General features: G+C 39.0%; 1 protein-coding gene across 9 annotated transcripts in view; it reads left to right on the forward strand.

The window, feature by feature from the left end:
• PLD5 (phospholipase D family member 5) overlaps positions 1-21,445 on the forward strand; it is a 330,317-nt gene that overhangs the window by 234,131 nt on the left and 74,741 nt on the right. For 8 of the 9 annotated variants that reach the window (XR_006938652.1, XR_006938653.1, XR_006938654.1 and 5 more), the window contains one exon: positions 16,684-16,811. Coding sequence is in view for 5 of the 9 variants with exons in the window: in XM_040697105.2 (XP_040553039.1) it covers positions 16,684-16,811 (128 nt within the window). In the remaining 4 variants the exon portion in view is untranslated. Of the gene's footprint in view, positions 1-2,275; positions 2,303-16,683; positions 16,812-21,445 lie in introns of all 9 variants that reach the window. The other variant, NR_173702.1, reaches the window with a different exon arrangement.

Below are 21,445 nucleotides of genomic sequence, written 5' to 3' on the forward strand. Positions count from 1 at the left end.
AAATAAGATTTTTTTTTTTTAATCATCTAATTTAACTTACAGCTATTGAATTTTAGTGCTGAAACTGAAGCATCATGAAGTTTCTGTGTTAAGTAAGGCAGAGTCTAATCATAAGATGATACTCTTACTGAGTAGTTTGTGAGCATTTTTTTAGCGTTACTGTCTCTTAGATGCAACCAAATCAGAAAACCAGGCAAATTATTATTATGTACCTCTTTATTTATATTTATAATATATCTCTACAATATATATTGTGTATCTTATATATCTCTACAATATTACTGTAGATAGACAAATAAATTAGGAGAAAATGGAGCACTGTAAGTTTTTTTGAGCTTTTATTTGTGCACTTTGGATTGCACACAATAGCAGTTACCATCCCATGACAAATCAAATCTGTCTGGGCAGCTGCGTGATCCCAAGCTGCTCTTTGCCCTCCCCACCATATGTCGCCCCTCCCTGTCTTCTTCCTTGTGCCAGTGGTCATATGGCAAAACAGTCCAGGAGGCTGATTTGGCTACAGACTGATTTTTATTTATTTATTTATTACTGACATAATTCTAATTTGCTTTTGATTTCTGCATCATTCAGTGTGTTATCTCACAGGTTATTTACAGCATAAGGATAGGAAACATATAGCTGCAGTTGACAATGGAGGCAGAACCACTGGAACTTGATTTAGACGGGCTTAATCTGCAAGTTCATGTAATGCTTAGGAATTTTTAGTGTCTTAGGTTTTTTTCTTTACTTTTGTTTTAATGAAATTGTTCCCTAGTGAACAGCAGTAGTGAATATTTATTTAAATGTGTTTATTTATTGTATATGCTAAATATGTATATATCATACATAAATGTGTTCAAAGCCATATTCTATCTGCTTTTGTTGGCACACTTAAGGCCTAGAGTGGTTTTAGAGCTGTCAGGCTTTTGGAAGTTAAGAGCTTTTGGAACAGGCCTTTTTTTCTTATCTTTGACCACAGTCACATTCCTTTTCTTTATGTCAAAGTGTGAGTGAATGGGAAGAAGATTTCATAGTTTTAACATGTTATAGAAAGACTGAAAAACTTGTGTTTTGTTATGGAAAGATGGAGAACATTTGAGAACCTCAGTCCAGTTTCTCCTTAGGAAACATGCTGGCAGTTAGGCACTATTTTTAACATAGGGTCTTTGCATAATGCAAGTCCTAGGAATGTGGAATCCTTCATTTGGGAGAAAGCTACTTCTTTGGAAAAGAAAAAACTATCAGAGTTAGCAAGGGCACCTTTTGATAAGTTTATATTGACATAAAATATGTTTGGAAGGAGAGGAGACCTGGGGGAGTTTGCAGTTTTCTGTAGGCAGATGGTTGGATAAAGCATGATTAAAATTAAGTTTTCTCCCTCAAATATTTGGTTTCAGAATTAGAAAAAATGTTCCAAACAAGTGGACATTGGACTTTGAGCGGGTTATGAAAGAGAAACCACGGGAGATTTTAGGAAAGGAGGCAGGCCCCTATCAGTTGCGGTCTCACGTGTTTATCTCTGGTGTGTAAGATTGGTCTAGACACGTTTAAAGGATAGTTTTAATAGTTGAATTATATAGAAGAATAACCTAAACTTACATATTTAAGTAACACTTAAATCCTCCTTCATGTGAAGATAATGCTGGGAATCAATGTAAAAAACAGTGCGAAGACTAAAAGAATAACACATTCCATTCAGTGGGAAACTGGAATGGATGCTAATGGGTGTGTGCTGCATGGGAGTGTAAAGAGTGGTCTTAAGAGCTGAAACCCAGCTGATGGCTATATCTAAGGTATTGAATGAAGTTGTATCTCTACTGCTTTCTTATCAGTCAGTCTTTCCTAGGCCAGGTTCTGTAAGACTGAAAGGAGGGGTGTTAGAGACAAGTTCCATCTCTTAAAATTCAGAAGTACCAAAAATAGACTCATTTCACCTTTGGTTTTTCAGGAACAAATAAGTAGGATCCTTTGAGTGGATCAAGAGTGAGTCCTCCTGAAGGAAGCAATTTGGATCTGAATTCCACATAATTCAGTTTCACATTGGACATTCAAGTATCTACCTAACATCTGGGCAACACTAATATGCAGAAACTCCTGTTTAGCTGTTCTGGGGGGGAAATGCCTTTCTATTTAGGCACCTAAACTTCTTTGATTCATTGTATGTTACTAAGTGTGCACACATCCACTGAAGTCTTGATAGCAAGGAAGTGTTCAGCATTGGTTTTATGCCTAAATCCCATGAGGACTCATAATAAATGTTTCTCATTTGTTTCAGCTGGGGAGCTAGATCCTGCAATATAAGGTAAGCCAAGCCATGTCCAACCTTATTAATCATGTCTAAAAAGAGAAGGCAGGTAAAACTTCTGTTACATCTTAGAGATGTATATAGATGGACAAAATGTTTTTGACACAGAACACTGCCTGAATTGTGGAAGAATAGGTTCAAAATCCTGATCCATCTAAAAGTTCTTAAATTTTCAGCTTGAAAGAGAGTTACCTACCTTACCAGGCACATGACAGAAATTAGATTAAGCCAGTACTGAAGATCCTTAACCTCGTAAAATAGGGAGTGTGATCACAATGGTTTGGAAAATGTAGAAGATATTCTGTCTGTAGAGGATCTATCTGGGTCCTTGATATTTAAGCTCTAAGAGTTTGCAGAAATTCTTCAAATTTCTGCCTTCATTTGAGTATGATTTTTATTTGTTATAGAAGAAACCTGCTATCTAGTCCTTTCTCTGCTTCTGTTCCTCCTGCTACCCTTACATATTTTGAAGGAAACTTGGAAGAATTATTTTAAGCTGCTGGTTACAGGACAGGATTTTGGAACTTGGTCAGACAATGGATCCTTCTGTACAGTTCTGAATGAGTTGTTGAGGTGAATGGCATAGTTTCCATTGTCATTGCCTACTGTCTAGTTTAGATGACTTAGCTAAAAAACATAAGTTGCTGTAGTCCAGCTTTTGTTTAATGTTCTATGGGAAACAATGCCTACTCTGGGATTAAAACTTGATCAGATGCACAAATATCCTCAAAATAGGCACCATAGTAGATTGCAGTGTGAAACAGCTTAGTTTCTCTTACAGATCTGAAACCCACCAATTTTAAGAAGGTTTAGGCATGATCTGCCTTAAAGAGATCTCTAGCAATAGAAAATTAGTATTATGAAACTGTTACATCAATAATTTATAAAGAAAAAGAAAATCTTTAAGTTCTAGAGGCAGTCAGGGCCTTGGGTTGTACCGACTTGTTTTCAAAAGAGGGAGAGGGGAAAAGGTTTGTTTAAGCTAAAACCTCTTGGTGCCCTCAGAATCCAGATATGCAGGTGACAAAGTCTAATTTTATGTTCTACAACATTTGTATCTGTAAATTTAGAAATGAATATCTTTGAAGGTAATGCATGTGTAATGTGTAGTTTTGTATTATATAATATCACTCATTTGTTTTCCAATATCTGTAGCCTTTGTTTAAAAGAACCATAGTTAGTAGTAATGCATCTGACTTGACAAATTAAGATTATATTCACTCTAAGTCATTTCTGACATGCTACATGTTTAGTAGAAACAATGGCATAATTCTTCTGCTTTAAAATCTTTAATTGAAAAAGTATTTCACAGTTGCTTCATGGGTATTTTTGTACATATTTGCAGTTTTCAACTTTATTTGCATTTAAGTCTGTTACTAATGCATGTGTATTCATGGATTTGGTGGAAATGGGTGTAAGTTCCAGAACAGTTAGAAGTGTTGATAATCCAGCCATTTTGTGAACAGTCACACTGCTTTTGTTTAGTGATAAGTAGTCAGGTCCAATATAGCAGGTTCACACCACAGAAAATATCTCCAAATCTTGTTTGATAATTTGCATGGATGGTTTTTGTATGACAATAGTGGTTTGCATCACTGGCACTTTTTGGCACAGAGAAACCAATAACAGATGGCATTAGACAAAATTAGTTATGACATTTCTACAACATATAGACTGCATGCAAGTTCCTACCTACTGTTACTGGAAGAGCTGGTAGGAGCTGCCAGAAGTGTATGAGCTCGGAAAACATTTGTTAGGTAGCTGTGCTCCACTTGTGGAAGTGTTGGTACCCCATGCTCTGTCTTAGTTGCAAAAGCACTAGTGCTACCTCATCCCAAAAAGTGATGATTGCCAATGATATTTTACATAGGGGTCTAAAGAATACAGTATATTTTCTCTCTGATGAATTTTGTCTGCTCATCTAGATCACAGATGTTTCTTGTCCGCTTAAATCTTTACTGACTTCATAGAACTGTGCTTTGATCTGTCACTGCTGACTTACCATAGAATCACAGAATGTCTTGGGTTGGAAAGGACCTTAAAGATCACCCAGTTCCAACACTCCTGCTGTGGGCAGCATTGTTACCAGGCTGACCAGGGCCCCATCCAACCTTTATATAGATTTCATACATTAATTTTTAAAGTAACCTTAGATTTCTACAATGCTAAGGTGTTTTATAAATTTTTATACAGCTTGGTGGTTGGAAATGAAATTACATTAAGCTTAGTCTGAAGTAATTCATCTGGAAGTAAAGATCCCAGAATGATATCTCTACATTACTCTCCATCATTTCCATCTCTCTTTGCCCATTCTTACAGAGTGATTATCTCTAATGCTGATACTTGTGAAGAGAGTGCATTCAGCATATTTTCTGTCTTTCAGACAGAGTACTAAATGCATATAATGAAGAGATATTAACATCCAGTGCAGAAATTTATAGTCACTTCCATCATTCAAAACGAAACAGATTTCTGTTCCTGATGATTTTAATCTAAGGAGCCGTGTATACATATAGTGATGTGAAGAATACCGGTGAACTTACAGGACTACATTATGTCTATATTAAGATTCAAATTTCTGTCAACAGTGTGTTACTAAGATTACAATGCCTTTCAAAAATAACACTTTTCATGCAAATGGTCACTGAGCAACTTTTTCCAGCCGTAAGATAAAAGAAACAAACTGAGGGTATATTGTCTGTCTTGGTGGAGTAATCAGAACCGCACGCTTATGCGAGGAGCATAATGGAAGCAAGTGGAATAAAATATTCTACTTACCCTTTTTATTCTTTCAGCAGTCTATAGATTCCAGACTCCCTTGTGATGAAATTTAGAAATCTATCATTTTGTTTGATCTTTCAGCAAACAGTTTTGATTCTGTTTGTCTTTTTGTCATCCACAAAGCACTGCCCACTGTAGCAACATTCTGCAGTTTCAATATCCATTGTTCCTTGAAATCTTTCTTACTTGTTTTGTTTCAACAATTAGCTTATCTAAATGTACTTCCTTTCATTTTCTATCCTCTTTCCTTTCTGTTTTTTTTAATTATTTTGATCTCTTGAACACAAATATGCTTACTGAAGGATGCAATTTAAAAAGTAGTATTCTTCTTTAGCCTGGTTTATAACTGTATTTGCATCATCACTTAGGAGAGATGAGTTTTGGTAATATTAAATGTTAACATTGAGCCTCTATTAAAATGTTTTTGAGTATTGCCAGGAAACCAGTACAGATTTCTCTCTTTAGCCTTTCATTTCCTCTCAGCATACATCCTTGGAATATGAAGGCCTGCCTGAAATTAGGTATTACCAGAACGGGCTTGAGAGATGGAGGCACTAGCATTACAAAGATAGTGAGATTGAGTATAGAGTGGTCATGCTTGCAGGGGCTTTTTGATAGTTGCAGCTTGAATCGGTGCTATGTATTCCTCAAAATAAATTAAGAGCTGAAACTTTATGTTTGCATTCCCTAAAATGAGAAACAGTAATTTACAGTATGAAAAAACTACGTTCTTTGTATCATGTCTCTTTATGCCATTAAACTGTTTATAGCTATGATGTCAGCTGAATATGACACTCTTCTTCCAACTGGACCCTATGAAATCTAATGTGCAGGGGTACTTATTCTCATGTAAGCATGTGTGTAGTATTTTATTTTGCTATCATTTTCATTGTATAGTCTCATTTTTTGCTTAATGAGCACTGATCAAGACTTAATCTGTAGACAAACTTTTTCTCTTTTCTATGATGTTAATGCTAAAATAAGTGTGCTTCATTAATATTCAAGAATAAACTTTCATAGTTATCACAGAAGAGGAGTAGCTTAGTTTCCATTTTACATATGAAGAAATGATGCAGAGATAAGTGCCAAGACATCCACTTATTTTGATGTCAGTTTGTGACATGCACAATCTGTGGGTTGTTTTGTCTTTAATTGTGTTCATGGGGTGTTTAAATGTAGTACTGAGGGACATGGTTTAGTGGGAAATATTGGGGGTAGGTGAACAGCTGGACTGGATGATCTTGGAGGTCTTTTCCAACCTTGGTGATTCTATGATTCTAAAGATATTCATGATTGCGTAGCACTCAGCCTGCGTCAGTCAATGTGAATAAAATTAGACCCCAAGGGCTCAAATGAAGTCTTCAGAATATGAAATTTGCAACTGTCCTGCGTTGCCTTCTCTCATACAGAGCAGCTCTGTGGAACGTCAACTGTGGGATCTGAAAATTCCGGGCACTTTGAAACAGCTTAAAATATGAGACTATTCTTTTTTTTTTTATCTTGAAGCCTACTCTTATTTGCTCCATTTTGCTTTTTGTAACACATGAGAGAGGTCCTTCAGCAGCAGACTGCTTTATTCCAAGGTCTTCCCAAGCAGAACTGTTTCCTGTGCTTTGTATGACCTTGTTAACTGCTGTCAGTTTGACCTTTCATTGAATCTAGTTGATTTTCCCTTCTATCTTCTCTCTTACACTCTAATCCCTCAGGCTTCCCTTCCAGATAGCTACATCAGATGAGCCTCTGAAATAATGACAGCACTTTCTCCTGCAGTTTAGAGTGAGTGCTTTGAAGGGATTGGCATCAAGTCCATGATGTGATTGTTGGGACTAGAAGTATGTGCGCTATCTTCTGACTTCACTGTCATAGGGATTTCAGTGTAAGGAAAATTCTACAGACCTGGTTGATGAAGGTGTCATAAGGGAGTAATGTTGGATCTTTATTCCCATCCTTCACAGACAATTGCTGATGTTTACAAAGAAGAAATGAGATGATACCTGTGATCTAGTCCTTCAGGACACTAAGCTCCTCTGTGATTTCAGTGTGCTGTTGCTTAATTTTTGACTGTGCAGTGCATGTGCCCTTCACTCAATTAATGATAGCATCTGTGGAGTTGTGGCATCCTTTTATTTTGCTTTCTAAGTTCCACATAGGGTGCTTGGGTAAAAGTCAAGTTGTGCTAAAAAGCTGCTAACTGACAAGCTATTGATTTGTGTCCCCTATGTATTTCCTCAGAGACAAGCATTTTTTCCTTACATACTTTTTGTTTTTTTCTCAATGCACTGTGTGGATTTTTCTACTTATGGCCAGCAGCTAGGGAACTGTACAGCTGTCCCTTTTAAAATTTCTTCATTTTAGTGTATGAATCACCTCTGTAGCCAAAGCAGAATGCTAAAACCTTCAGAAATGCATCCAGACTTGTCAGAGGCAATAGTAAATCAAGTGTGAGATACTTGAGCCAGATACAGCAGAGCTGCAGAGTCTATTCTGCATACTTAGTTCTATTAAAGAAGAAACTATGGAAGTGCTTTGTTCTAAGGTTAAAAAACCTTAGGCCCAGCTTCACGTGTTTTTTTGGACAAAGAAAGCAATAAAACACTCCCAGAGTCCTGATCTGCAAGAACTACCAGTAATCTGACTACCTCAGAGTTGTATATCCTCAGTTAACACTTGCAGGAGTTCTAGCAAATAAAAAATAAAATTAGGACCAAACTGAGTACGCCAAAACTGTGAATACTCTTAAAAATCCAAGGAAAATAATCCTTTCTTTTCCACAGACTTTTCTGTTAAGGCTTGTAGAATGCATCATGCTACTTATGTAGTTAGAGAATAAGATACGTTCCTCAAGTAATGAGAGAATGAGGGAGTGAATGAATAACTGAGCAGTGGATGAGTGGGCAAGGCGAGAGTGTAGTGATGAACTGAGGCTGAAGTGGGAGAGTGTTAAGAATGATGGTGGGAGGAGAGTAGTGCAGCAGGTGGAATAAAAGGTAGATCTACGAGAATCATTCTATGATTTAATGAGGAATTGACCAGATGAAAGAGGACAGGAACAGAAAACTGAGTAATTTATTTAGGAAAACATTAGAAAAGAATGCTGGTAAGAGGCCAGGCGTGTTCTTGGTGGGCTTGTGACAAGGTAGATGAAAGTATAATTGGAATTCTGATAGCAGTGATCTGGGAAAAAAATAGAAAAGGCTGACTTGGAAGGATGATAGAATGGGATCAAAGGAAAGAGTTAGGGAAAGGTGCTGAGAGAGAAGTGAGTAGTAAAAGGAAATGGCTGTGCCACTGGCAGACCCAGGTTAGTGCTGGCTGTGCCTCTGTTTTCTTTATGTTGCTGTGGCTACATCATCCTTTTCCTCTGGCTTTTTTGTAGCTTGAGAGCTGCTCAGAGCATCAATTAATGCAAGTGCAGGAAAAAAAATGAATTCTGAAGGTGTTGAAGGTGTTGTTAACAAAAAATAAAAAGCAGCATCTTAGAACCAAATAACACTGCCCGTTGTGGAGGTATACTCTGTCCTCAGCTTTTTGCATGTTCTGCAGTACACTTTCTCACCTAGATTTGAGATTTCTCCTTGATGGAAAGGAAATCAACATTGGCCAAAGCAGAACCACAGATGTCTGAAGACCACATTTTGGGTTATTACTAGTCAACGTTTAGAAGTGACTGTTGATAATATTGAAAGATTTAAAATATATAAATATCAGAATGAAATAATGTTACTTAAAAAAAAAAAAAAAGAGAGAGAGAGAGAGGAATGGTTGGGTTTTTTGTGTTTTTTTTCTTTGGGGGGGGGAAGGGTAATTGAACCCTCAAATATTCATTCCTGGAGGGTTGTGGTTCTCATTCCTCATGTAAGATGAAAAAATGTCCCTGAATTCTAGAATGTTTAATGTAGGAAATATATGAAGGAATCTAGTTCTTCATAATGCTAATCCAAGTAAAGAATCTTTGAAAGTGGAAAGTGCATGAGTGTACTAATCTCTGTTATATTTAAAATAGCTTTCTTTTATAGTAAAATCTTATGCATTTATAATTGGCAAAGGAAAAAAAGTCACAATCTAGCTTCAGTAAATGCTTTTATTGATAGTATAACAGTCTTCCTTTAAGTGATAATATGCTTTGTCGCCTGAATCAGCTAAGTTAGAAAATTATTTCTCCCAATTTGTAAAGCAATCACTTTTATAGCTTCATCTAGTAAATGAGCAGCATATTCTCCAGTAATGGAAGGCAAAAAAAAAAGTGGAAATTAAAATTATAGATATATATTCTATCAAACTTTGTTGTACAGTAGTTATCTTACAGGCTCCGTCTGCTTTCTTGTGGAAAACGTGACATATAAAATTCTTAAATAACAGATGAAATTCTTACCTACAATTTCAAGTACACACCACAGGATTTTAGAAGACAATATAGAAAGAAAGGAAAGAACCGTTGCAGTGCAAATGATTAAAAAAAACAAAACACAACAAAAAAAACCAACAAATGTATGGTACTATAAATGGTCTCTTAGCCCTTCTCTGCACTGTCATGTTCAGCATGGTTTGCCCACCCTGTATTAAAATGGACCTCTGTTGTTTTGTTCAGTGAATCAGAAATGTTATTTAGTTGCTGTGAGTAGGTTTTATGAAGAAATGTTGCCAGGCCTCTCTTTCATCCCTCCTGTGCCATGGAAAGAAACATTTTGGGATTTTGACAGGTTTTCTGCTGAATAAATCAAAGGGCACAGCAGTCAGTGTAAAATGCATTCACATGGGTGAGAGCTGTGATGCTGTGATGCTGAACTCTGTCTAGAGCAATGTACTTAGCTGAGAAATTGGTATTTTGATTACGCAGACAAGCAACAAAGGCCAGCATTTGAAATCTTGGAAACCACTGTTATGGTGTATTTGGATAAATGTTGCCTTGGGAACTAACTAGCTCCCAAGATGTCACTGCATTTAAACAAGCAATTGAAATAAATTAATTCTGACCTTTCCTTTGTTCTCAAGAATCTGTTGTTCCGCATACCGTGAGCAAACTCTGCACACACATGCATCCCCTGATGGGTCTTCTCTGGATCTTCTATGTCAATCTGAACCATTGTGTAAGCATGCAGGAAATGTCTTCACAATCAAATACCAGTATTGCCCTCATATCTACTTTCTTTGTGTGATGCAAGTGGTTATGCAAGGTGAAAGGCAAACACATACTGGGAAATGGCACCACGAATGTGTCTGGTTTGGAGAGGAACTGAGACTCTGCTCACACGGACATATGTTTAAATGGCAGCACTGGTGGAAAGCAGTTCCTGCGTCTTGCCGCAGCCAACCACGAGCCACTCATTCCCATCCTTGTGCTGTGCCTTCAGTTGTGTCAGAAAAATTGTTCACAGCTACACGGTGAATTGGACTAGTTCAATTGTTCTTCATTTGAACTAACTTTTTTTTATTGTTATATACTTATTTTTTAAACCTGATCTGTTTTCTGATCCAGTGCATTCTTTGGATGCCCAAAAAGTGACTCGGGCTCAGCTGAGGAGCTGTTGGAGGGAAGGAGTCACTGAAAATGAGATATGTTCTATTACTGTTAATTTAAAAAAGCAGGATCCAGCAGTTTCTGGAGCTGCATGGGTTCATGTAAATTATGTTAATGCACTAAATAGGTGCAAAGCAAAGCAAAACCCACAGGTGAACACGGATGTTTGCTGTCCCTGATCACACAGGCCTGAACCTAGCAGAATGTTATGGTCTGTCAAGGGAAGCAGCCAAGGAGCTGGCTGGGTGACTGGAGAGGGGGCTGGGAAGGCAAGGGACAGTGACAGAGGCCTCTCTGCTCACACCCATATCTCTGCAAGGAGATCCCTTACTGCAGCCCATCTGCTCAGGGAAGAGCACTCCTAGCAGCCTCCAAGCTACAGCCAGGCTTGGACACACAAGCTGGCTGGGGAGCATGCCAGCAGAGCTGAGTGCTTTATGTGTGTTTTCTCTGAACCACCCACACCGCAGCCCTGGGCCTGTGAGCTCATCCAGTTCAATTCCAGGGGCTACTGCAGGCACCCCCATCTCTCCAGTGATGGGACTGGAGGGGCCCATGGGGCTGCAGCTGGTGATTCTTTTTCTGTGTGCTGAATTTCTCAAAGCTGTCCTTGAATCAGGAACTACAAGATGATATAAAGTAAGGCAGCAAGCAATCCAGTAATTTTCCATGATAAGGTCTCAAACAGAAGCAGACCCATTTACTGCACTGATATTGTTTAGAGAAGCTGTGTGTGAATGTAGTTTATGACTGTACATTGGCAGAGAGTGGGAATTTCACACAGAAAGAAGGCATTTTTGCCTGGAAGGCAGTTTGCTACAGTTTAAGACAGGCAATATAAGGTCAAGGTGTTGTGAACACCAGCTGTAATAAGTAGACTCTCTTGGTTTTATTGGCCTTGTACTAGAACATAATTTCTTTGTGTAACAATTATTTTGGTTTTGTATGTATGTGGCAGTTGAATATGGAGCTGCTAAGGAAAATGTATGTATGATGTTGTATTGTTTTAATTATTATGGGTTTGAACTGGTGAATAGCATGTAATCTCAGTATGTCAGGATCAGTTCTGGTTGTTTGCAAGAAGGGACGGGTGCGTGTGAGAGAAACAGGGGAGTACGTAAGCAGGACAGCTGATTTGCACTGAAGGTACTGCCATCAGAGATTTCCCTAAAAGTCCATGAGTGTTCTCTCCGTAATAAAAGTCTGAATCATTAATCCTTCTGCAACCAGGCAGACTTTTAAATTACATTTCAAATCCAATATTCCATAAAAAGCAAGAAATAGTAAATAGTCTATTTTGCCTTTTAATCATTCAGAAGCAAAAACAACTTTGTGTTGTCAAGTTGTGCATTCTTCTGCTTCTGTACTTGTTCTCCTCTGAGCACTGGCAGGTCACACTAATGGAGCTTCTGGAACAACTCCAGAGGTTTTGCAATCAGTTAAGAAGAAAGCATAAAAGTTCCTGGGGAGCTGATCCTCTGCCGGGGTCTCTTGCGTCTGTATGCTTCAGGGCAGCTACTCTGCCAATTGGCAGGGTATGGAAAATTCTGGATTTCTGTCTCAGTAGAATGAAACTTATTTTTATTTATAGGTGTACTTTGTCGTGTAGCTGAAAGCAAGTAAGTAAAATGGAAGCATCTGTTGCATAATGTAAGGAAGTGTTCCCTTTGAAAATATATGCATCTACATAGATGTGTGTACACACGTTCGTATTTCCTCATGAGCAAGTTGTGTTTAAAAAAATAAGCTGGAGGTCTAGGGGTAATGAAGGATCTTTTGTTGAGCTTTGAGTTACATACTAACAGCATCACAGCTGCTCTGAAAAGTCAAAGTAGCTGAAGGAGGACAGCTGCTCCCTGGCACAACAGTGGCACAGTGCGTAGCGCGTAATGCCTCCTGCCTGCACGTGAGCACTCGAGCACCCCTGTGCTCAAGTGTATGCGAGCCTTGTGAGCTCTAGGTTTCCTGGTATGGACTGAGTAAGCCTGCTCTTGGCTCTAGCTTGAGGCTGCTGTCCAAAATATATGGATCAAAGTGAATATCTTTGTGTGCCAAGTGACTGTCAGCAGCAGTGCAAAGCAAATAGGCTGTGGCTCAAACCCATAGATTCCTTTTGAAAGGTCACGTTACTTGTATTCCCAAGCAAACATTCCATAGAATTAGAAGAGGAAAACAACAGTGCCATGAGCAAAGGGTGTGCAACATGGCAATGAGTGAAGGGACAGCAAGACAGGTAAGCCGAGGAGAACAGCTGGTCCTCCTGTGGCCAGCATGGTGATGCGTAGGGAGTGGTGGCTAGGGGATGCACGCTGGATTGGATGTGGTGCAGGAACACTTGTCAGGTTCAAACTGCGAATATTCCAGAGAGCTATAAGCAACATTGCTTTCACTAGCCAGGCTCATGTAGTGTACTAGAGCTTCCTTGTATCCTGCTCTCCCTTCTCTGCTGGGAGCTCTCTCCAATTCCCCCACATCCTCAGACTATTAACAGCTGGTGCAGCTGCCCCTTTCCACTATCTGCATACCCCTGTGTGACAGGCCCTGTTCCCTTGGGATGGGGAAGAAGGGTCATTAAAAAGTGCCCATCTACAGTTCTCCTCTGTCTAGCAGTTGTGCCCAGCCTGCCTCCCAGCCTGTTGTCCTGGGGCTCTGCACCACACTCTGTCCCAACATGTGCTGTCAGGTTGCATATCTCTGTTTCTCCCACCATCATTTATTGCTGTGCAGTTTTCTTCTGTCAGGGCTGACGAGGTCAGGGCTCTCGGGCCTTCATCACTGCTCTACCTGTGGTGAGTCACCCCTCACTGTCGCTGTAGCTTCCCAGCAGACACTGTCCTGTCTGCTCTCTTGTTGATCCATAGATCCTTCCGCTTTCCCTTTTTTTCTTTGGTTTTAAAAACACCACAGTGAGAGTAAGAAAGCTGTGAGGACAGAAGGCCAATTTTAGCCACAGTACAAGCAACGCAGCTTCTGTTCCCTGGGCATTATGTTTCCTGGCTCCAGGGCAAGCCTAGTCTGGTACTGGCGCTGCTGAGAATTTGCATGTTTGCTTTCAAGGCAGCTAAGATAGCAGCAGTCTAAATAGTTGCTCTTTCTGGTTATTTTGTAAAAACAATTTACTGTGTCCACTGTAGCGTTGATTTGGCTCAGTGGCACTGCCTTTGTACCAGGACAGCCTGATGCTATTCCAGGCTGCATGCAGATGTGGGATCTAAAGCCTCTGTTTACCTCCTCCAGTCTGTGGCATGAACCTGGCTGAGGGGCAGCCCTGTGACCCCAGCCTGCTGCAGCCTGCCTCATAGAAAGCCCAGGTGTTCAAGGGCAGGGTCCTCTCTGTGCACCCCAACCCGATTCAGTCACTGCTCTGTTCTGGAGTGCAGAACCTTTAGGCCTAGAAGAGAAAATACTTGGAGAAATGCCTGCCCCTTAAAGCATGCTTTGATACCTACAATGTTAATTCTTCCTTTGGAAAAGGGGCACTCTGGACCAGTCCTTACAGTGCACGATTTCATGAGAAGTCTGCTTGAGTTCTGAGTGACAGCACTGTTTTTCTCTAAGCTCTCATCTTGTACTTTAATGTTTAGTGAACCAAAATTGTTGGATTTATTTTCTAAGAGTCTGGTATCTATGGTAGCAATCAAACCTACAAATTGTGCCTTCTGGTTGAACTCAGTAGACCCAGCTTTGTGTAATTGAGGCCGCAGTATGATAAAGAGTTCTGTTATGGCTTCAAGTATTGATCAGTCCAATTTAATTTCCTCGTGGGACCTGGGCTGTGCTGGGGATGATGGATTGTGTTGAAGGCCCGATAAGCCTATTTTAACAAAACATCTCAAGGGCTTCTAGAACAGAGGCAATTATCAATACTGATGCATGTTTCCTTTCATCAAAAGTTAAGGGCTCATTAATAGGCTGTGCAGCAGCTGCTCCTGCAACACATGACTTTTTTTTTTTTAATTAACTTGGAGATACTGTTTCCTCAGCCTTGTAAGTGGGCTGTTTCCTGGAGGAAAATAAATTGGGTTCCAGGTTTTGTTTTTAATTGTATGTGTGCTAGCAGTATCTCCTGCACTTCTGTACTCACTATTTTGGTAATTGAAACCTAGTTTATATTTTACAGTGATAGTCTTGTCAGTGATTATACCGACATGTGAACTGCTACTTCTGGCTGTAAGACTTTTGTGTTGGGTTACTGATCATGGGTACTGTTTTTAATGGTCATGTTGCTGGTAAAAAAGTTTACTGCTGTAGCTTTGGCAATCAGCATTTTTGTTCAGCACTGAATAATTTAAAAAGATTTTTATTTTAGGCTCTCAGCTATGAGAAGGAAGACTGTTGTTTTTGTTGACAGTGTTACCTTTCCTATGTAAAAATGCTAACACTTCATTTATAAGCTATTTGCTGAAGGTAGGCTGTGGGTGTTAAATTCAAACTGCTGTTTAATGTTGCAAATAGGATGTAAGAAAATAAGATTGAAGCAAACTGTTAGGTTAAACTTGATTTTTAAGCAGTTTTCAGACATGCAGCTAGAAGTTCAGTGCTTTCCAGAAATGTTTGTCTAAGCTAGTATTATTTATTCATCAGAAAACAATCTAATCCATTTAATGCCCCTATAATGTTTTCTTGTTTCTTTACAATTTCACACACGTTATCTCATTAATTAGCATAATTCTACTCATTAATGCATGGATTCAAAGCAGGAATGCTCAAAGTGGTAATGCTTTGTTTCCAGCCTTTCCTTTTTTTTTTCCTAGCATTGAAGAGTGTGGATGGGTGATACCTAGAAAAAACTGGAAGCTTAGCTGGCTAGAGCCAAGTATATATTACTGTAGAGACCACGAGGCATGTTCTTTTTCTTGCTCAAAGTCCTGCGTTGTGTGTTTGCTGCTTCACCATATCTGATTTCTTGGTCTTTTCCCAGTGCCTGAATTTCTAGAATCATTCAAGTGACATTCACGATTTTCAAAATAAAAACAAGGAATATTTAGCACTGGTAAATACAGCTTAAAATTTAGAATATTTCTTAGAGAGTCAGAAATAAGAAGTTAAAAATATATCTATTTTTCCCCTCAGTATCCTGGAGTTTTTGAAGTTGTAATTTCTTTCTAGACATTATGGAAGTGCGTGGTACTGATGATCACAGGAGTCCTTACTGGGAGGTGGCTGGCGCTGTTACTGCTTTCCAGTCTACTCTCACTTCGATTCATCAGTTAGTCTCATTTCAGTTGTCACACCGGGTTACTGTAAATTACCTTTGGCGATAATTCAGATTGATCACCTAATCTTAAAAATAAATATTGCTGAAGAAAGCTAATCTCGCTGAAAAAAATATGATGCTAACAATCCCTCGAGCATATTTAAGATTAAATATGTTTTGGATTTAGTGCTGCAAACAGACTGATAGGGCTGATCTGGGCATTTTCACTCATGATGGAGTGCTTTTACCTCCATGCTTTTACCTCTTCACACGCAGGTTCTTTGATTTCAGTGGCTGATGATGTTAATAAGAACCATGCCATTCAGATCACCAGGTTCAGTGTCACCGCTAAGCAGCACAAAGCAGTTTCAGCATACTTCAGGCCTCTGTTTCCTTCCTCACTCCCTCATATTCCCCATGCCTGTTCCATGTGGTAGCCCACTTTACACTGTGCACGCAAAGCATTGCACCGAGCAAAGGAGCTGAGTTTGCTTTTCAGGAAGGGTTTTTTATTTCAGAAGTCATTATGATATGTAGCAGGTTTGAGTTACAGAATAGATCTTTAAAAATAAACTGGTTTTAGGAACATACAGGAAAAAAAGCAATTACATGATTTTAAGTGGGAGATAAATAAGCAAAGAGAATGTTCCCTTTACTGTTTTTTTCCCATAAATTATATGTTAATTAAATATATTAATGAAGCCTGATGATGTGGGACAGTGACACTTTACCCTTGATTTTAAGCCTTAATAATATGTTTAACTATGTCCCTCAGTAGTTTTGATAGCTGAGACCACAGAATGTCAAGTTTCTTCATTCTAATGCTTGCAACTTCTATTCTTTTAAACAATATTACTTATTATTGTGTCCCTAAATTTCTAGGTGCTGAAGTGCTATATATGAACATGTCAGCATATAATGAAGGACGCCTTCAGTCATCTTTCTGGATTGTTGATAAACAGCATGTGTACATTGGAAGTGCAAGCCTGGACTGGAGATCGCTGGGACAGGTAATTCAATGGAAAAAGTGTAACTCTACAGCCTTTAAGCATACAGTTTTGTTGAGGCCAACAAGTGGAGATGTATTGCTTTCTCTTTCTGATTTGCTGGCAGAGGGGCTGCTACAGTTTTGATGACTCTTCTGCATTGACAAAAGTGTACTAATATAAATAGTAATTCTCTGAATCAAAACATCTATCCTCAACAGTTATGCTTTGGGATTGGTTGGTTTTGTTTCTTTGTTTTTGAAGGGATTGCCTTTTACTGATTTCTGTGATGATGATGTTGTTTGAAGGTAGCAATTTCTGGTTTACCAATTAAATATAAAGAGTAAGCCTCATCAACTACCAGGTCTGAGGTACTACAGTCTGCTGCTATGAAGAAGTAATTAATCAGTAATGTCGTTTGTCTTTTTGTAGGTATCTGTAGCTTTTTTTTCCCCTCAGATGTCTCAGGAATGTAGAAGACTGTAATAGTATAATGGTGCATAAATGACCATGTGAGATGATAATTGGTTATATTTAGGGAGTAGAACTTGTACTTTTGTATTGCACAACAGAGAGAAAAGGAAGCATTCTAGGTTGATGGTTATTAATTTCTATTTTAAAGGTATTTTCTTAATGTGAGCAGGAACATTTAAAAAAATCATAATTTTGATAATTGTAAGGATTTCGTGAAGAAGGAGGCGTGTTCGGTATGAAGCTTTTAAGATTTCTTTATAGGATCGGTCTTTTCAGAGTGAAGTAAATCTTCGCTCATATAACACCATACCTAACTTAAACTGGATGCTATGTTAGTATTTTGAATACGATTCATCACTGTTAATTTTATTGTCTTTTTTGCATATGTTTGGAAATTTTGGTGGTCTTACTATCGTATACCGGTATATTTTTATATGTGGTGATAAGAAGAAGCCCAGAGGAATATTTGCACAGGTCAAAAATAAGTACTTCTTGCAAGTTGTTGTTAAAGAAAATATGCTTTCAATTAGCTGAGAAATGTATGCTGGGGTTTCAGAAGAGCCTAAGGACATGAGATGCTTGGCTTCTGTTGACATCAGGTATGAATATCCAATTTCCTTACCCCGGAGTTATAGGTTAATACATCAGAATTACTGTCAAAAAGATCTGATATGCAGTCCTAAAATAATAATCTGTCTTGAGCTTTCCACTTAAGAGGCAAAACAAGCACAGAGTTCTTCCATTTTATTTTGAGTGCTTTCCTCAAGGATAATGTTCTGGCATGCGCATAGGCCCCAGTGACGCAATGAGCCAAGTCATCTCTAGGGAGACTCAGCTCCCACTGGTTTTCGTTCTCAGAGTCTTCATGTAGCTATGTCTGAGGGATCAGGCTCCACTTTCCTTCTCTTCAAGCAGCCTTTAAGAATACACACCAAGTATAACTGAGAAATAGAGGACCAGGGAGTATCATCCAGATCCATGCACTTGTGCTGTTGGCAGCAGGGTAGAACTTCTGCATTTCTCCAATGAAAGCAGGGGAACTCTCTGAAGATGTCTCTATATATTTACTGTTCCATCCTGGCTTTACCTACAAGGAAGGGGCTGCGAAAAGGCAGACTGGGCTGTTGATTACTCACATATGGTCTCTATAAAAACTCATCCGACTTACAGAGTAACACAACTGTGGATATTGAATCAGCAAACCACCTGGGCCAGTTTCACTAGACCCTGACAGCAAATCACAGGATAAAGTAGGTCTGTGCTATTCTAGAAACGTATGGTACTTCGGCCAATCAAGCACAGCAGTTGCCTTCTCACTCAAACAAAACATTCCATATGAGTCAGTCACAGTGTCACTAGCAGCAGCTCTATTCAGCAGCACAGTTTAAGTGTAAATTATTTGAGTGCATTCAGACTCACATCTAATAATATCTGAAATGCAATGAAAAGCTTAAGATTTTAGTTGAGCACAGTTGTCATATCTTTTTTTGAATGCTTCCCCTTGTATTATCTACATGCGTATTTGCTGCTTTCTCCCTACTCAGACTTTGCATACATTCAGGCCACTGCACCGCACTATTCGTATAGGAGCACCTGCTCCACTGATGCAGAGGTACTAACAATGCTCACTTTTAATACTTGTACAATACTAATACTATTGTACCAAATACAAGTAGTTGGCTGTTAGCTTTGCTCACCTGACCTGTGCAAATGCACCTCCAATTCTATTAGGCATGAGGCTGGAGCAGTACTCTACAATCAAGAGAAGTTTTTGAGTTCATCTTGCTCTAATTAACAAAAAAAGATGCAAGCCTCAGCAGTTGGTTTGGAGTTTAAAAGATGTCATTTGTAATTAGTTAGAGGGTACGTGTTGATAAATGAATACTAGCAGAATATAACTTTAGTTACTGGGTCTGAATTAGTGACAGGTTAGATCTAAGGGAAAGCCTCAGTGGAAAAAATAACAGGAACACAACGCAACCATAAAACTGCAAGGTAGGCTGCTCGTTGAGTTTATTTAGGCTGTACATTTAGATTTCTTTTTCCAGGTGTACAAATCAAGTTCAAGTAGAAATCAAGAGAATAAGAATACAGATTTCCATGTTTATTTACAGACTTTACACAAAGGAGCATATGCTCAGAACCGTGTAGGGTACTAGCAAGATGAAATGTGGTGAGCTAGCCCTTTTAACATGGCGTTTGTGATCTGCATATGACATACCTTTTTCTCCAAGAAAAAATCACTCTTGAGAAACCAATTTTTTTTTTCCAATTATTTGTGTCTTTACCTAAGTAGTTATTTACAGATCTTCTCACTGCTGTATCCTGCTCAACTCAAACACCAATAGTCTTGCCTTTAGCATGGAAGGAGGTGGTGTCTACTGTAGAATTACATACATGGAACTGTAGCAAACAAACTGTTCTAGCTTGATTTTATTTATTTATCTATTGGTAATAGAGGAGAGTAACTATTTGAAGATCTAAACAACCCAAATAGGAGCTGTGCATTAACATTTCCATGCCATCGGGATTGTAATGTACTGCATAAGATCTCCACATCTCTTTTCCTCTGGCAAATATTTTTCCCTGGAAGCACCAGGTGCTCAGGCACCTTGTGTGACTGCATCTGTATTCAGATCAAGCTTTACAAGCCAAGGGTTGCACAGGTAATCTGCAGCAGAGCTGGGAACGGAGCCTGACTCCACTTCCTGATTTTCAAACCTCAGTGAAAAGAAACACATCAAAACAACAACAGTTTCACAGCTTTCCAAGCTTGAGCAAGTTTTGTATGCAGGCAAGTACTCACGTTGCACTGCAGTCCCAGAATCTTTACCCTTCTTAGCCCTTGCTTGCTGGGGTGCTGGAAGTGTAGAAACACTCATTAAATGCTCAGTACTGTAATGTCACACATCTCAGCACAGCAGAATATTTATGCAAGGTTACTGTGGTAGATATGCCTTGATTGTACTGTTGTTCTGTCCCTATCTGTTACAGCATTATCCTTTTCTTGTGAATCTAAATCTAAAGTCGAAATAATTACTTAACTTCCAACAGCTTCTCTGAAACCAGCACCAGGATTTACATGTACAAAGGTGTCACATTTCCTTTTACAACAGTTGTGGAGAATTCCTCTCTGCATTTATAAGCTTGACACCAGAATTCAATCTCATATAAGGCTGGCTAAGTTTTGCTGCCATTTTCCTGACTTTCTGTCACTGACAAGAAGCAGTGCTAAGTATTTCCTTTAAAAGCAGTTTTTCTGCTTCAGGTAGAGAGATTTTCATATACTGTTTATATATTACCTATGGAATAACATTTATAGTTGCATGTATCTTTGTGCTTTTGCCATTACAGTTTTAATACCTCCCTGAATCTGACTTTTGACATTGCTGACATGGCTATATTACTAAGGGCTATATACATGGGCTATATTACTAAGTTTGCTCAGCGTTTTCCATGTAAAATTGTGTTTCAAATGGGTTGCAAGTTTTCCAAAACTAATCATTTAGGCTGAAATCATCCATGCCAGCTATCTGCTTTTGTCTGAAGTCAAACCCTGCAGGCAAGTGAAAAACAGTGTTTAGCCTTTCTGAAAAAAGGAATTTACAAAAATGAATGTTTTCTTATTTGAAGTGGAAAGTTTTGATCTTTTGTTTGAACAGGTCTAGATTGTGTCAGGGATACGTCTTTTACTGCTGTTAACAATATATGCCAAGTACTCCTCTATCACATAATTTATTGAAAGTTTGCCGTTTGTCAATGCCTAACAGTAATTCTTCAGAAAGTCCTTTCCTGTCTGTCACACTTCATTCCCTGAGCTTTTGTGGGGTTACATACCTCAGATTGGGCACACCGAGAGTTCTGGAGTACCACTGAAATGCAGAGGTTTCATGGGAGGAGATTAGACCAGAAAGGAGAAGATAAGTGGTTGGCTGGACTGGTCTGGACGTAAAGGGACATGGGTTTGGTCTGGATGCTCTGAAAAAAGCACCAGCAAGACAGAAAGCCAGCTAGGGAGGGGGATGAGGAACCTGCAGGAGACTGTCATGCAAGATAATGAGGCTGGGGAGGTGTAGGAAGGAAGGAAGGAAGATGCTGAATAACAATGATCCCAGGGAAAACTGAAATTAGCTATGTGAGGAAGTCAGGCAGATTAAATTGCAGGATAGGTTTGCTGAAGAGAA

Source organism: Gallus gallus, chromosome 3 (assembly GCF_016699485.2).
Source record: "Gallus gallus isolate bGalGal1 chromosome 3, bGalGal1.mat.broiler.GRCg7b, whole genome shotgun sequence".
NCBI lineage: Eukaryota > Metazoa > Chordata > Aves > Galliformes > Phasianidae > Gallus > Gallus gallus.